Consider the following 13,464-nt stretch of genomic DNA (forward strand, 5'->3'; position numbering starts at 1 on the left):
AAACTCGTTCCTCTTTCTGCAGTTTGACAACGTCCCACGCTGCTGGTCTAAGGCTTAATTCAATATTCATGCCAGCTTGCGCTGGTACGGAGAGAGGCAGCTGCGGTTCTCCGAGGGTGAATTCATACGATTCATTTTGAGGGTGCCTATACTCAATCTGAAATGAATGACTCTGTGACAGAGAGGGTCATCCAAATGCTCTATTGAGTACAGGCTTACAGCTCAATGAACCATACATCTGCAGATGGCCAATTTGAAGAACTTTTCAACAACACAATAAATCAATAGTGATACATTTTGGACTAAATGACCATAGAATCATAGAGTTGGAAGGGGACATACAGGCCATCTAGTCCAACCCCATGCTTAATGCAGGATCAGCCCAGAGCATCCCTGACAAGTGCTTGTCCAGACTCTGCTTAGAGACCGCCAGTGAGGGGGGAGCTCACCACCTCCCTGGGTAGCTGATTCCACTGTCGAACAACTCTTGTCAATTTTTTTCACACCAAAGGTGGCAAATATATTGCAGGGGCTATTCAGGTTTTTAACCTGAAAATTACCCCAATTATCCTCTTTGATGTTGCCATCTGGATAAGTCATCAATGAATCTATAGATCGTCCACTGCTTCAGTTCTTACGAAAACTCCTAAATGCCCCTCGATGGGTTGCTGGCGTTACTCTTCGTTCCGAGTTTGGCCAAATGTCACTTGAAGCTAGGGCGTGGTTGGCCGCCTTTAAACTCCACCTTAAGCTGCGCTTTAGCACTGAGGGGTTCCTAGCTTCTCTGAAGCATGACCCTTTTAAATCCTCATGGCAAAAAATCTTAGATGAGAAACTGCCGTTGTTGGGCTTCTCGCAGGATATGTCATTAGATCTTGGGAAAACTGAAGTTTTTGCCAAAATTAAAAAGCGCATTAAAGAGCTCGATTATAACAGCACTACTTTTCGTGCTCGTCGCGTCTGTTCATCCCAGTTCTTCGGAATACCCCCTCCACGTGGTCTGCCTGCCTATACATATTATCTGACAACTCCTCGTCTCTGTAGAGCTTTTTGTTGGCTAGATTGAATGCTAACCCTTCTATGGTAATGCAGGGCAGAATTCTGAATCTACCATACTCAGACAGGATCTGCCCTTGCTCTTCTGGCTCTATTGACTCATTAGCCCATGCCCTTTCGGAATGCTGCTTTTACGAGGAACTTCGATCGCGCTATATTTCCCCCCTTTTAATTTACAAATCCAATGCCTCTGTGACTGACATAATGCCTTTTTTACTAAGCGATAGGGACCCCAAGGCTACATTGTCAGTGGCAAGATTTGTTTCAATCCTTATATCCCTCCAACACTAGATATATGCTGCTCCAGATCAATTGATCAAGGAGCTTCTAAGGGATAAAAGGAAAGGAAAAGGAAAGGAACAACTCTTACTGTAAAAAATGTTTTCCTAACATCCAGCTGGTACCTCTTTGATTGCCTAATCCAGCCCTGTAAGGTAGGCAAATATTATTATACCCATACTGCAGATGGGAGGGGAGGGATTGAAGCCAAGTGACATTATGTTTTCTCCCTTTTCCTAAATGTCGAAGAATCACATTCAAGTTTGCAAAAATCATCATTATCGTAAATACAAAGTTTTGCAAATTCCCAAATGAGGCATTACCCATTTTTCTCCCTTCCATAATACATCCTGCCTTTTCCAAGACTTTTTACACAAGCTTGTGCATTTTAATTTTTCATTAACTGGTCCACAGATTAAATTTCCCATAATTAAAACTATAAACCACAGTTGCCTAGCTTTTAGTCTTTAGCTATTACGCTACGCTAGCCTGATGACAAAGCCTGGTGCTTCAGCTTGGAGCTGATGCAACCAGCTGATTATGAGGCAGCAGAGGTATACAACGTTCAGGCATCTCTCTCAAACCAGCCTCAGAGGGTGGTTGTTGTGAAGCCAAGATATGGAGGAGGGGCTATTAGTAAAAATGGATACTAGTCATGATGCATACCTATTCTCTCCAGGACCAGAGGAGCATGCCTATTATATTAGGTGCTGTGGAACACAGGCAGGACGGTGCTGCTGCAGTCATCTTGTTTGGGGGCTTCCTAGAGGCACCTGGTTGGCCACTGTGTGAACAGCCTGCTGGACTTGATGGGCCTTGGTCTGATCCAGCACGGCCTTTCTTAGGTTCTTAGGTTCTTATGAGAGCCATATTACATGCACATGTTGTGGGTAACTGGAAGTTTCAAGCTTGCATTCCACACAGATGAATTTTAAACCAGTTCTTCCAATTAAAGTTTGCTTTTTAAAATCAAGGTGTTCCTCACTCTATATTTAATATCAGGAAGCATGGGGGCAGGGGCGCAGGAAGGTGACATCCCATTAACCTGATAACTACAATCCCTGCCAAGTCAGAAACTCTCCTTCGTAAGTAAATATTTTATTTGTAGGTAGCCAAAGGCCATTACAAAGTAAATTAGACTATAAAAACAAGAACATTACACAATACAAATAAAAGATAAAATACAATATGCCATATCAATTATGATAAAATGCAAAATAATTAAAATATATCGCTAACTGGTCATCAGTTCTGGCTAGTCACACTCTTTGGCGCCAGTTTAGCTCTTATCTTTTTAGCTGCTAGAGCGAAAAGCGACAGCTTAGAAGTGATAAATGAGTTGGTATCTGACAATAAAAATACTAATTTATTGGAATCAGGAAAGAAGTTTAACTCAGTTAATATTGTACGAAGGAATTTTTCCCCTTGGTATTGCACAGAGAGGACAAGTTAAAATATAATGGGATAAATCCTCTATAGCAGAATTGTGCTAATGCTACTTTATTATATCGTCTCCTTGGTAAAATCAGCCTTGCACATGAATGCAAAAAGTTACTAGTATCCCCCCACCCCACCCCAACAGACTGGACAACTTGCTCATAAGTAGCTGTGCCATTCATCTTCGGCATTGAAAGAATTATCTTCTTTCCCATTTACTTTACAGAGATTTCTTGCAGGGTAGAGGTGCAGGCAGGAGCCCCATGGTGCAGTGTAGTAAGCTGCAGTACTGCAGTTCAAGCTCTGCTCACGACCTGAGTTCGATCCCGACGGAAGTCGGTTTCAGGTAGCCGGCTCAAGGCTGACTCACCCTTCCATCCTTCCGAGGTCGGTAACAAGAGTACCCAGCTTGCTGGGGGTAAAGGGAAGATGACTGGGGAAGGCACTGGCAAACCACCCCATAAACATAGTCTGCCTAGGAAACGTCGGGATGTGACATCACCCAATGGGTCAGGAATGACCTGGTGCTTGCACAGGGACCTTTACCTTTACCTAGAGGTGCAGGCAGTTCTAATTGCTCAAAGAGAGCGGCGTTTCTTAAACCTGGACCGAACTATTCTGTGCCCATTCAACTTCACAGGGAAGGCAATCTGATAGGATCACCTGAGCTATTCCCATCTTTGGTGAAAGAATGGATGCTTTTTTTAATGGCGGGGGGGGGGACAGGACCCCCAAACACACACACACACACACACAAACGCCTGCCAGGCTTCCTTAAATATGGTAATTAAGAATGAACCTCTCCCCAGCTGCTTACAATTTCAACTGTCACATCCCAATCAAGTTTAATCGAGCACACAGATTCTGGTGCGAATTGCCCAGGCACTAAAAATATAGACTAATTATATGCTGGAGAGTGGGAGACAGACAGTCAGGGTCCACGGCCTACCCCTATGACAGTATGTGCCCCCCGCAAGTTTCTGTAATGTTAGGTTGGGATCTGTGCATTTTTGTCCCTGGATCAATAAAAAAAAATAAAAGGAAGACACACAGTTCTTTTGTGAGATAAAAGGCCATTTCAAAAAGGACAAAGAGGGCAGAAGAAGAGGAAGAGTTGGTTTTTATATGCCGACTGTCTCTACCACTTAAGGAAGAATCAAACCGGGTTACAATCACCTTCCCTTCCCCTCCCCACAACAGACACCTATGAGGTAGGTGAGGCTGAGAGAGCTCTAAGAAAGCTGTGACTAGTCCAAGGTCACCCAGCTGGCTTCATGTGGAGGAGTGGAGAAACCAACCCGGTTCACCAGATAAGCATCCGCTGCTCATGTGGAGGAGTGGGGAATCAAACCTGGTTTTCCAGATTAGAGTCCACCGCTCCTACAGGGCGCCACTTGTTTTATTTATTGCAATTAATTAATTTTAGAATTGCTATTTACTGAAGCGTTTTCATGATTATAGTCTATTATGTATAGTTTTATTGTTGATACAACTGTTATGTCTTACTGTTGTTAGCTGCCCTGAGCCCGGCTTAAGCCAGGGATGGAAGGTGGGGTAGAAATAAAATTTAAAAAAATAAATAAATAGCGTTAAAAGATCTAAGGGCACAAGAGCTGTCTCCCTCTGTGTTGAGCACCCCCCTTCCCAGGGTTAGGCCCTCCAAGCTGGTGAATGACATCTCCCCTCCCCATTCCAAGGGGCTCAGATCGTCTTTCTTGCCAGAGAGGGTGCTCCAGCAGGGCAAGGAGAATCCCTGGCAGGTCCGCAGAGGGCGCTGTCCAGCCAGGCAAGAAACCATTCAAGCCACACGCTTGCTCAAATCTCAAAGGTGCTGTCCAGCGAGGAAAGCTAGGACCAAGGGACTGGATTGAGAGCTGCCTTGGAAGAAACGTTACAGCGATGGAAGACCAGTTGAGCTGCCGAAGAGCTTTGCGGCGGACCCTGCAGTTTCATTACTTACCAGCGTGTTTGTGGAGCTGATCCTGGTCATAGTTAAATGGAGGATTCTTCCTTATCTGCACAGCCATGGGAAAAAAATGAGGCCTCACACTATGTTCTCTGTTGCCCCAGAAGGTCGGACCAGAACCAACGGGTTGAAATTAAATCAAAAGAGTTTCCGCCTAAACGTTAGGAAGAACTTTCTAACAGTTAGAGCGGTTCCTCAGTGGAACAGGCTTCCTCGGGAGGTGGTGGGCTCTTCCTCCCTGGAGGTTTTTAAGCAGAAGCTAGATGGCCATCTGTCAGCAATGCTGATTCTATGACCGTAGGCAGATCGTGAGAGGGAGGGCATCTTGGCCATCTTCTGGGCATGGAGTAGGGGTGTGTGTGTGTGTGTGGGGGAGGTAGTTGTGAATTTCCTGCACTGTGCAGGGGGTTGGACTAGATGACCCCGGTGGTTCCTTCCAACTCTATGATTCTATTAAATGTACGCTCCACCTTCCGGTACAGGCTTCAGCCTGGTCTTGCTATCTTCCCATTTTTAGGGTTCAAGGGGTGGCTGTGGAAGTCCTGAGCCCCAGCATGGAGCCCTTGGGCATGACTCCAGGACCCAGAATTCAGCATGATCCTGGCTGGTTGCTCCGGGGGCTGTTCTCCTCCTGCACCCTAACCTAGGATGAGGGTGACATGGATAAAGGGGGCCTGGCTCCTCTACTGCCGACCAGGAGGATAACCCTTCTCAGTCAGGGTCTGGGCAGTCAATGGACTAGTCACCCATCTCTGTTACACATTGAGAGTTGCAGTTTTTTAAGGTACACCAGATGATGGGTGTGAGGATCACACGTGTTTCCATAAGTTTTTTGGTGGGTTTTTTTTTAAGTTACAAAATTCAAACCTCTCATGATACGCAGAATTTGAGGGAAATGAGATAGACAGAGATCTTTTAAAATGGACTGGAGCTTGACCCCTTTGTGTCTTCTTGGACAAAGATAGCAGACGAAAGACTTTCAAGCTTACAGACTTCCTACCCAAGTTTCCCCTCAGACCTTCCTCTAGTAATGAACAAGATACTCACATATCTAGAATGTAGGGACCATTGTGAATTACGGGGGTGACGCCATAAGGAAATGTCCTCCCTCTTCCTGGGAGCAGATTACCATATCTTTCCCAGTGCTTCCAGACTATCTAAAAATCCTAACTATTTCAACCTTTTGGCCAGACATAACGCCTTGCCTCTCAACGAATTATTTGTCAGATTCTTAGACAGTCCAATCGATCATAGAGTGTGCCTGGGTGGAGAGGCAAAGACAGAAACACTTGCCCATTTTTTTTATTCAGTTGTGATTTATATTCTTCTTTAAGATCGTCTTTTATCACCCCATTGATTTCACACTTTCCTGTTTGTTCTCATGATTATCATTTAATTTACCTGCTGTCTGGCAAAGATAAGGCTATTACTCTATCTGTAGTTTATTGCTTAACAGCTGCCTTGAAGATATGCCGAAAGTTATAACCAAGTTATGCCTAAATGCTCATCTGCATGCGGGTGCTCTTTTTGCACCGGAACTAGAACTGGATAGACAGAGATGCCCATAATGTTAGAGAAGGAAAAGAACTCTAGTTTTATTTTGCTCTGAGGTCAATGTTCTTTTTCTTTTTTAAAAAATCTGCAGCAATGATGCCTTCCCATTACAGACTCAAGAGCTAATCAGTTCCCAGACATCCACGTACAGATTATACCCATTTCCCTTCCTTCTAAACCTCATCAGCAATTCCCAAATGCAGAACTTTCATCACTGTGATTCAGGTAAACATAAGGTGGGGAAAAAAGAACAGACTCTCAGGTGACAGAGAGCGTGCATGCTTACCCAGGAGTAAGCACCAATGTACATAGTGGCACTTATCTGAGTAGCCATGCCCAGGGTAATGCTTTAATAGTGTAATCCTATGCAGAGTCACTTCAATCTGAGTCCATTGGATCAGATCCCACCAAACAGTAGCAGAAGAGACGTGGCGTAGTGGTTAAGAGTGGTGGTTTGGAGTGATGGACTCTGATCTGGAGAACCGGGTTTGATTCCCCACTCCTCCACATGAAGCCAGCTCGGTGACCTTGGGCTAGTCACACTCTCTCAGCCCCACCTACCTCACAGGGTATCTGTTGTGGGGAGGGGAAGGAAAGGCGATTGTGAGCCAGTTTGGTTCTTCCTTAAGTTGTAGAGAAAGTCGGCATATAAAAACCAACTCTTTTTCTTTTTCTTTACTTAATGCAGTTCCGTTTGAACAAGACTGTGCACTACAGCTACTGTAAGACCAAATGCCAGTTTTACCTTTCCAACTGCTGCTGCTGTGTAGAAACGGCTACTTGATACAGCCCCATCTGGATGTACAGTATGATTTGATCCATGAAGGTCATTATTGGGGAGGGGGTGACTGAATTATACCTTGTGCTAAGTCTTGCACAAGTGGAAATGCAAGATGGGATACAGCCAAATGGAGGCTACGCACAATGGCTTTCTTATTTTTCTACTCAAGCAAGACTTTTTATGCAAGCAGAAATGTCTCACGGGATCCAACCCATCAATTTCAAATGGCTCAGATCAAAGTGACTCTGCCTAGAATTGCACTGCAAATAACCTATGTGTAAATGGCCAACACTTTCCCCACTTTTTTAGACTGGAGATTTGCTGCTCCAGAGGGCAGGATTCAATCAGGAAGGAACACTTAAGATGTACAGCAACAAGAAATACAAGCACAGAGTCGAGACAAAATCTGGAGGATGACCTGGAAGCATAGGGGGTCAGCTGGTTCAGCTGAAGAAAGGTGAGGGTGCAGAAGGATGCTGTGATTAGTTACAGACAGCGAGACAGGAAGTGAGCTTCGCTGTGCTTCTTCTGCCCGAGGGCCACCTCTGGACCTCCACCCACTTTCCCGTGAAACTACGATGGACAACAGATGTATGTCCCTTCCAGCTCCCTCAACGTTCACATTCAGGGAAGTGGATAGAGCCAGGGAATCCTCAGAAGCTTCTTTCTGCCTGCCATGGGCAGAAATCCATATGTGGGCCACCCTCTCACACATGAAGCTGCCTTATACTGAATCAGACCCTTGGTCCATCAAAGACAGTATTGTCTACTCTGACCGGCAGCGGCTCTCCAGGGTCTCAGGCAGGGGTCTTTTCACATCACCTACATGCCTAGTCCCTTTAACTGGAGATGCTGGGGATTGAACCTGGAACCTTCTGCATGCCAAGCAGATGCTCTGCCACTGAGCCACGGCCCCTCCCCTCTCACATGCCATGGATCTTAGACTACTTAATCCTCTGGTGGCATCAGCTTACCAGTTCAGGCTGTGGCCTGGTGGGCCAAAATCCCCATACAAATCATTAAGAAGTTAATAAACAAAAGGAGAAATAAAAACAGAAGAGGGAGTTGCTTAGTGTCTCCCCACATCTCCCTTTGCAAAAGCTCCCTTCTGAAACCAGCAGTAAACTTGGCTGGGGGGGGGGGTACATTTGCAGGAAGAACAGGTGGTAATAGCGCCCCATTTTCAGAAACGGGTTGAAATTAGATCAAAAGAGTTTCTATCTAAACATTAGGAAGAACTTTGTAACAGTTAAGAGCGGTTCCTCAGTGGAACAGGCTTCCTCGGGAGGTGGTAAGCGCTCCTTCCCTGGAGGTTTTTAAGCAGAGGCTAGATGGCCATTTGTCAGCAATGATTCTATGGCAGATCATGAGAGGGAGGGCATCTTGGCCATCTTCTGGGCATGGAGTAGGGGGTCACTGTGTGTGTGTGTGTGTGTGTAAGTAGTTGTGAATTTCCTGCATTGTGCAGGGGGTTGGACTAGATGACCCTGGTGGTCCCTTCCAACTCCATGATTCTATGAATCTCTGCTGGTAGATTCATAGACAGGTCCCTGGCCCAAGGAGCTTCCAATTACACTCAGTAATAGCGGTGTATCGCATTTGGAGGTGTACACCCTAAGGTTCTTTTTTCAGCATACACCTAGAAAGCAAGGATGCCAACAGGCATTTGAAAATATGTGCATTATAAAAAAAATGTACACAAGTCAGAGAGCCAGGATGAACTGCAGCTCCCTCTTGAGCTCCCTCTGGGAGGCAAACCCGGATTTGCAGAATGGAACGGCCTGCCGTGGCTCGCAGCTCTCGCTAGGCAAAGGTTTGGAGCTTGCTAGAATTGTCATTAGGTATCTCATTCTGGGAAGAACCCAGCGTTCAGAGTTTCAGCAGAGGGCTCTTCCAAGCAGCGTCGCACAGCTGATATGCTCCTGCGGGGGTTCATGCCCAGGCCCCTCGGCATGCTAACAAGGTGTTATCTCTACCTTTCGGTCTTACGATCCGCAAGATTATGGAACTCAATGGCACTGCCTGTTTCATCACAACATATGTCATTTCTGAGCCCAGGGCAGCCTTTCTAATTCTGCACTCTCCTTCTCGCTCCCGGGAGACAGGCCAAATTAAGCACGGTGGGGAATCCTTGAAAGGTGCTACTGATGTAATTCCAGCGCTCGCTGCTGCTCAGACAGCATCTGCTCTGAAGCTTGTGTCTGTGTGTGTGTTACAACCTAGTGTGGTTACAACCACAGAGAGATTTACTTCTATGCTCCCCCCGACAAAAAAAGGCAGCAGTGACGTTTGGAGCTTCCATATAACATTGTTGTCCAGTCGTAGAATCACAGAGTTGGAAGGGACCACCAGGGTCATCTAGTCCAACCCCCTGCACAATGAAGGAAATTCACAGCTACCTCCTCCCCCCACACCCCCAGTGACCCCTACTCCATGCCGAGATGGCCAAGATGCCCTCCCTCACATCATAGAATCATAGAGTTGGAAGGGATCACTAGGGTCATCTAGTCCAACTCCCTGCACAATGCAGGAAATTCACAACTACCTCCCCCACACACCCCCAGCGACCCCTACTCCATGCCCAGAAGATGGCCTGGGTTTTACATGGCGTTGTTGTGAATTTCCTCACACCTGAACTACATAGGGGAAGGTGTGGATTTACATACCTCCCTGCCCACATCTGGTATCATTCCTTCTACCCACCAAAGGCACCCTTTTAAAAAAGATTACCAGTATTAGATATAACATCATAGTGTTAAAACATTCTAGTAATATCCATCCTAAGCATTAAACAAAGGAACAAAATCCATTACAAAGCCTAACAGGGGTGGGAATGGCGGATGCAAAGGGAAAGACTGGAGGGCTTGCCCCATATGGGGGTTCTGTTGCCTCCTTTGCATTCAAAGTCACGGTGAGGCCAAAACGGGGAAATGGCCTAGTGTGGAAGCAACCTGCCTAATGTGCAATGTGCATTGCTCTCCCTAGCCATATTAAATGGCTGAATTCATTTTGCAACATTGGGATACGGGCACTGGGCGGATGAAACATTGCAATGGTGTCACTCTGCCTGGCCGGCTGCCCTCATGAAGCCTCTGAGCAAGCCGATGCCTGCCTTTCCATCTGTCGTCCTGAGGAACATTCTGGCAATGTAAAAGGGGGGAAAGGCAGGCACAGAGGCTGCTGCCTCCAAATCCAACACCTGAGGACACCACCTCATCTCAGCTCGTGAAAGAGCCGGCCCTTGAGCGGGTGCGTCCATCACAGCGCCCTAGTTAGACCACTGCAAACTGCGACACGCAGCTCAACCTGCAGCTTGATAACCTGGAATTAAGGAAAGTTTCTTTTCATACTGACCATTTTCCGTTTTGTGCAGAGGAAGGCGTGGCACTCCAGGTTCTCATTGAGTTGACTTTGGGCGATGTAGGCAAACACTTTGTCATGCATCTTATCGGCCGTGCAGTAGGATATCCTGTGGAAATGGGCAAAGTTCCACATTAGAGGCACAAGCAATTTAAAAAGTCTGCGGACACCAGACTAGAGCAACCAATTCACAGCTTCCCCCAACAGGGTGGGTCCTAGATATGCTGAATTAGGTAGATCTTATGCAAATCTGCTTATTTTGCATAAACTGGCCATTTGTTTCTACCTTTCATTCCAAGGCTCCAAGAAAATGGACTTTTGAATTAAAAAAAAAAAAGCATTAAGCAACTAGGGCCAACTTGATCCCCAAAATACTAGCCTTTTGGATGGAGTCTAAGTAGAAACTTTACCCCTAGCAAGTTGGGTACTCATTTTACAGACCTCGACAGGATAGAAGGCTGAGTCAACAATAAAGTGTAGACTACTGAGGAAGGCAATGGCAAACCACCCCGTAACACACAGTCTGCCTAGTAAATGTCGGGATGTGACGTCACCCCAGTATATGCTTGCACAGGGGACTACCTTTACCTTTTTACCTAAGTAGAAACTAGCTGGCTATGAGAGGAGTCTGGCTTCTCAGACTCCATGATGGCTTAACCCAGGGTTGTCAGACATAAGGCCCGAGGGCCAGATCCAGCCCCTTGAGAGCTCTTATCCGGCCCGAGAGCCAGCCAAGGCAGCCACCCCCCACCTCGATGTGGGCTGGCAAGGCATGGCCTGGACCGATCAAGTGACATTTATGTCATATTCAGCCCCCATAACTATTTATTTATTTATTTATTTATTTATTTATTTATTTATTTATTTCCACTTATTACCCCGCTCTCCCTGGCCAGGACCAAGCTTGGAGCAGCTTACAAAATCTAAATGTCCCAGTAGATCAGTAAAAACATTTTAAAACAGCCCGATCAAATCATATAAACGTTTGTCCTCATTTGCCTAAGGCATCTCTGGAGTGTAAAACACAGAACACAAATTTCAACTAGGAGAGCAGATGGAATAAATCAGATTGAACAAAAAGATACTTACCGCAGTGGGGAGGTTAGGGAGGCCAGCATTTATATACAGGAACCGTAGATGTATATTCCACCATAGGCCTGGTGGAATAGCTCCGTTTTACAGGCCCTGCGGAACTCTTTAAGGTCCCGCAGGGCCCTGGTCTCACTAGAGAGGCTATTCCACCAGGTAGGGGCCAGGGCAGAAAAAGCCCAGGCCCTGGTCAAGGCCAGCCGGACACTCCTCGGGCCAGGGACCACCAAAAGATTGTTATTATCTGAACAAAGAGTCCTCTGCAGAACATATCAGGAGAGGCGGTGCCGCAGAATTGAGTTCGACACCACTGGCTCAACCCTTTCCTCTCTGCCTGCTTTCCCCTTCAGAGTTTCCTCCTTCCCCAGCTGCATCTCACTCCATGGGGGAAAAGGATACAGATGCACATCTCTTTCCCTCTGCAGGAGTGCTCTTTTGGGAGGGAGTTATTCGGTGTGAAAATATGGCTGGAAGTGAAAGGGTTAAGCCCTCCCTGCCTTTCCCTTTATATCTCTGCAATGAAAACAGCTATAGACTTGCCCTTTTAAAATCAGAACCTGGTACACATATTGCTATACTGTTATATTGCTATAACACTATTGCTGATTTAAAAAAAAATTAACCCCCCCTCCCCATGGTGGAGGAGGAAACGGCTGTTGCAACAGCCAAGCCTTGTAGGAGCCCAGAAGCCCACAAGCCTTTCCTTTCCCTAGATTTAACGGCTAATGGCTATCCATCAACCACTTCACACTTTAAAAAGGGGAAATTAAATTAAATTTTTCCTTGACACTATAAAGAGAAAAGTTACCACATCTCATGCAATTGGCCGATCTATTTGACTGCAAATAACGCAGTATCCGCTTCTCAGAAAGTGTCTTTAGCGGTTTTATCCAGGGAGTGATATATTTATTTTGTGAAATATTATTTTGTGGACATGCTAAAACAATGCAGGCTAGGGAGTCTATTTGTTGGGTATTAGAGAGCGAGCTTTGTTACATGTCAGACAGTTAAGGGGTTAATATTGTAACTGACCAAATGGCCAGTTTGTAGTGACCATTGCAATCGTGCTTGAGGGTCACGTATACAACTATTTTGCATGTTCAACTGCTTTCGATTTCTTTGTTAGAACTGAAAGCAGTTGACCACCACCCTTTTTCTTTTTGCTTGACTGCTGAACAGGCAGGATGGAGAGAGGCTCTCCTTTTGCTAAGGGTGCCTACTCGTAAGTAAGCTTAGTGCCTTGCCAAAGGTTTTGGCAAGTATAGGAAACATAGAATGTAGACAGATATTATTTGTTTTGTATCCCAGTGACTTTTTCCCTACCCTGAGTTAGAGTAAAGATTGTTTTACTTCAAGACAAATGCGTCTTGCCTCTTTTGTGCGTGTGTGTGATCTCAATTCTCATAGTTCAAGAGGAACGATCCAATCCCTCTGATTTGGTAGCAGAAAATTAAATATCGGGGTTCCCTTTACAGGAACTGGGGCCCCGATTCCCCAATACTATTTGACCCGGACAAAAATGGGCATTTTCATTCTTCTGCGGTAATTTTATTGTATCGCCCTTGCGTCTCGGCTGAGTCTAGGGCATGACATCTCGCCAATAAGCTGTACGGCAGATTCTGCTGCCTCCATGCCAGCATAGCACGTCTCAGGCTGGCTTTCTCTCCCCCCCCCCCCATCTTGCTACCTGGATGTCAGAGCTCGTTTTAATGCCTTTTCTTCGGCTTTTCTCAGGGAGGGATTCCAGCGTTTACCTTTGGAGGCTAGGTTGTGACCTTGTAATTCTGATGTAATTGAGACAATTAACCATATTTTATTGCATTGTGAATTTTATCAGAATGTCAGAAATAGGTAGATTTTGCCCTTGTTGACCAGAGTTTTTAAACATTCGGACGATTTTTATTGTTAACTATTTACTCAAGGATAAAGATGCAAACATTTC

At 45.7% G+C, this 13,464-nt stretch overlaps 1 protein-coding gene across 1 annotated transcript in view; it reads right to left on the reverse strand.

Annotated features, from left to right (window-relative positions):
• Positions 1-13,464, reverse strand: part of LDLRAP1 (low density lipoprotein receptor adaptor protein 1) — an 81,280-nt gene that overhangs the window by 18,651 nt on the left and 49,165 nt on the right. Inside the window, exon 4 of the mRNA XM_056846939.1 lies at positions 10,428-10,542. Within this exon, the coding sequence (XP_056702917.1) occupies positions 10,428-10,542 (115 nt within the window). The remainder of the gene's footprint in view (positions 1-10,427; positions 10,543-13,464) is intronic.

The sequence above is a fragment of the Euleptes europaea genome, chromosome 3 (assembly GCF_029931775.1).
Source record: "Euleptes europaea isolate rEulEur1 chromosome 3, rEulEur1.hap1, whole genome shotgun sequence".
NCBI classification, from domain to species: Eukaryota; Metazoa; Chordata; class Lepidosauria; order Squamata; family Sphaerodactylidae; genus Euleptes; species Euleptes europaea.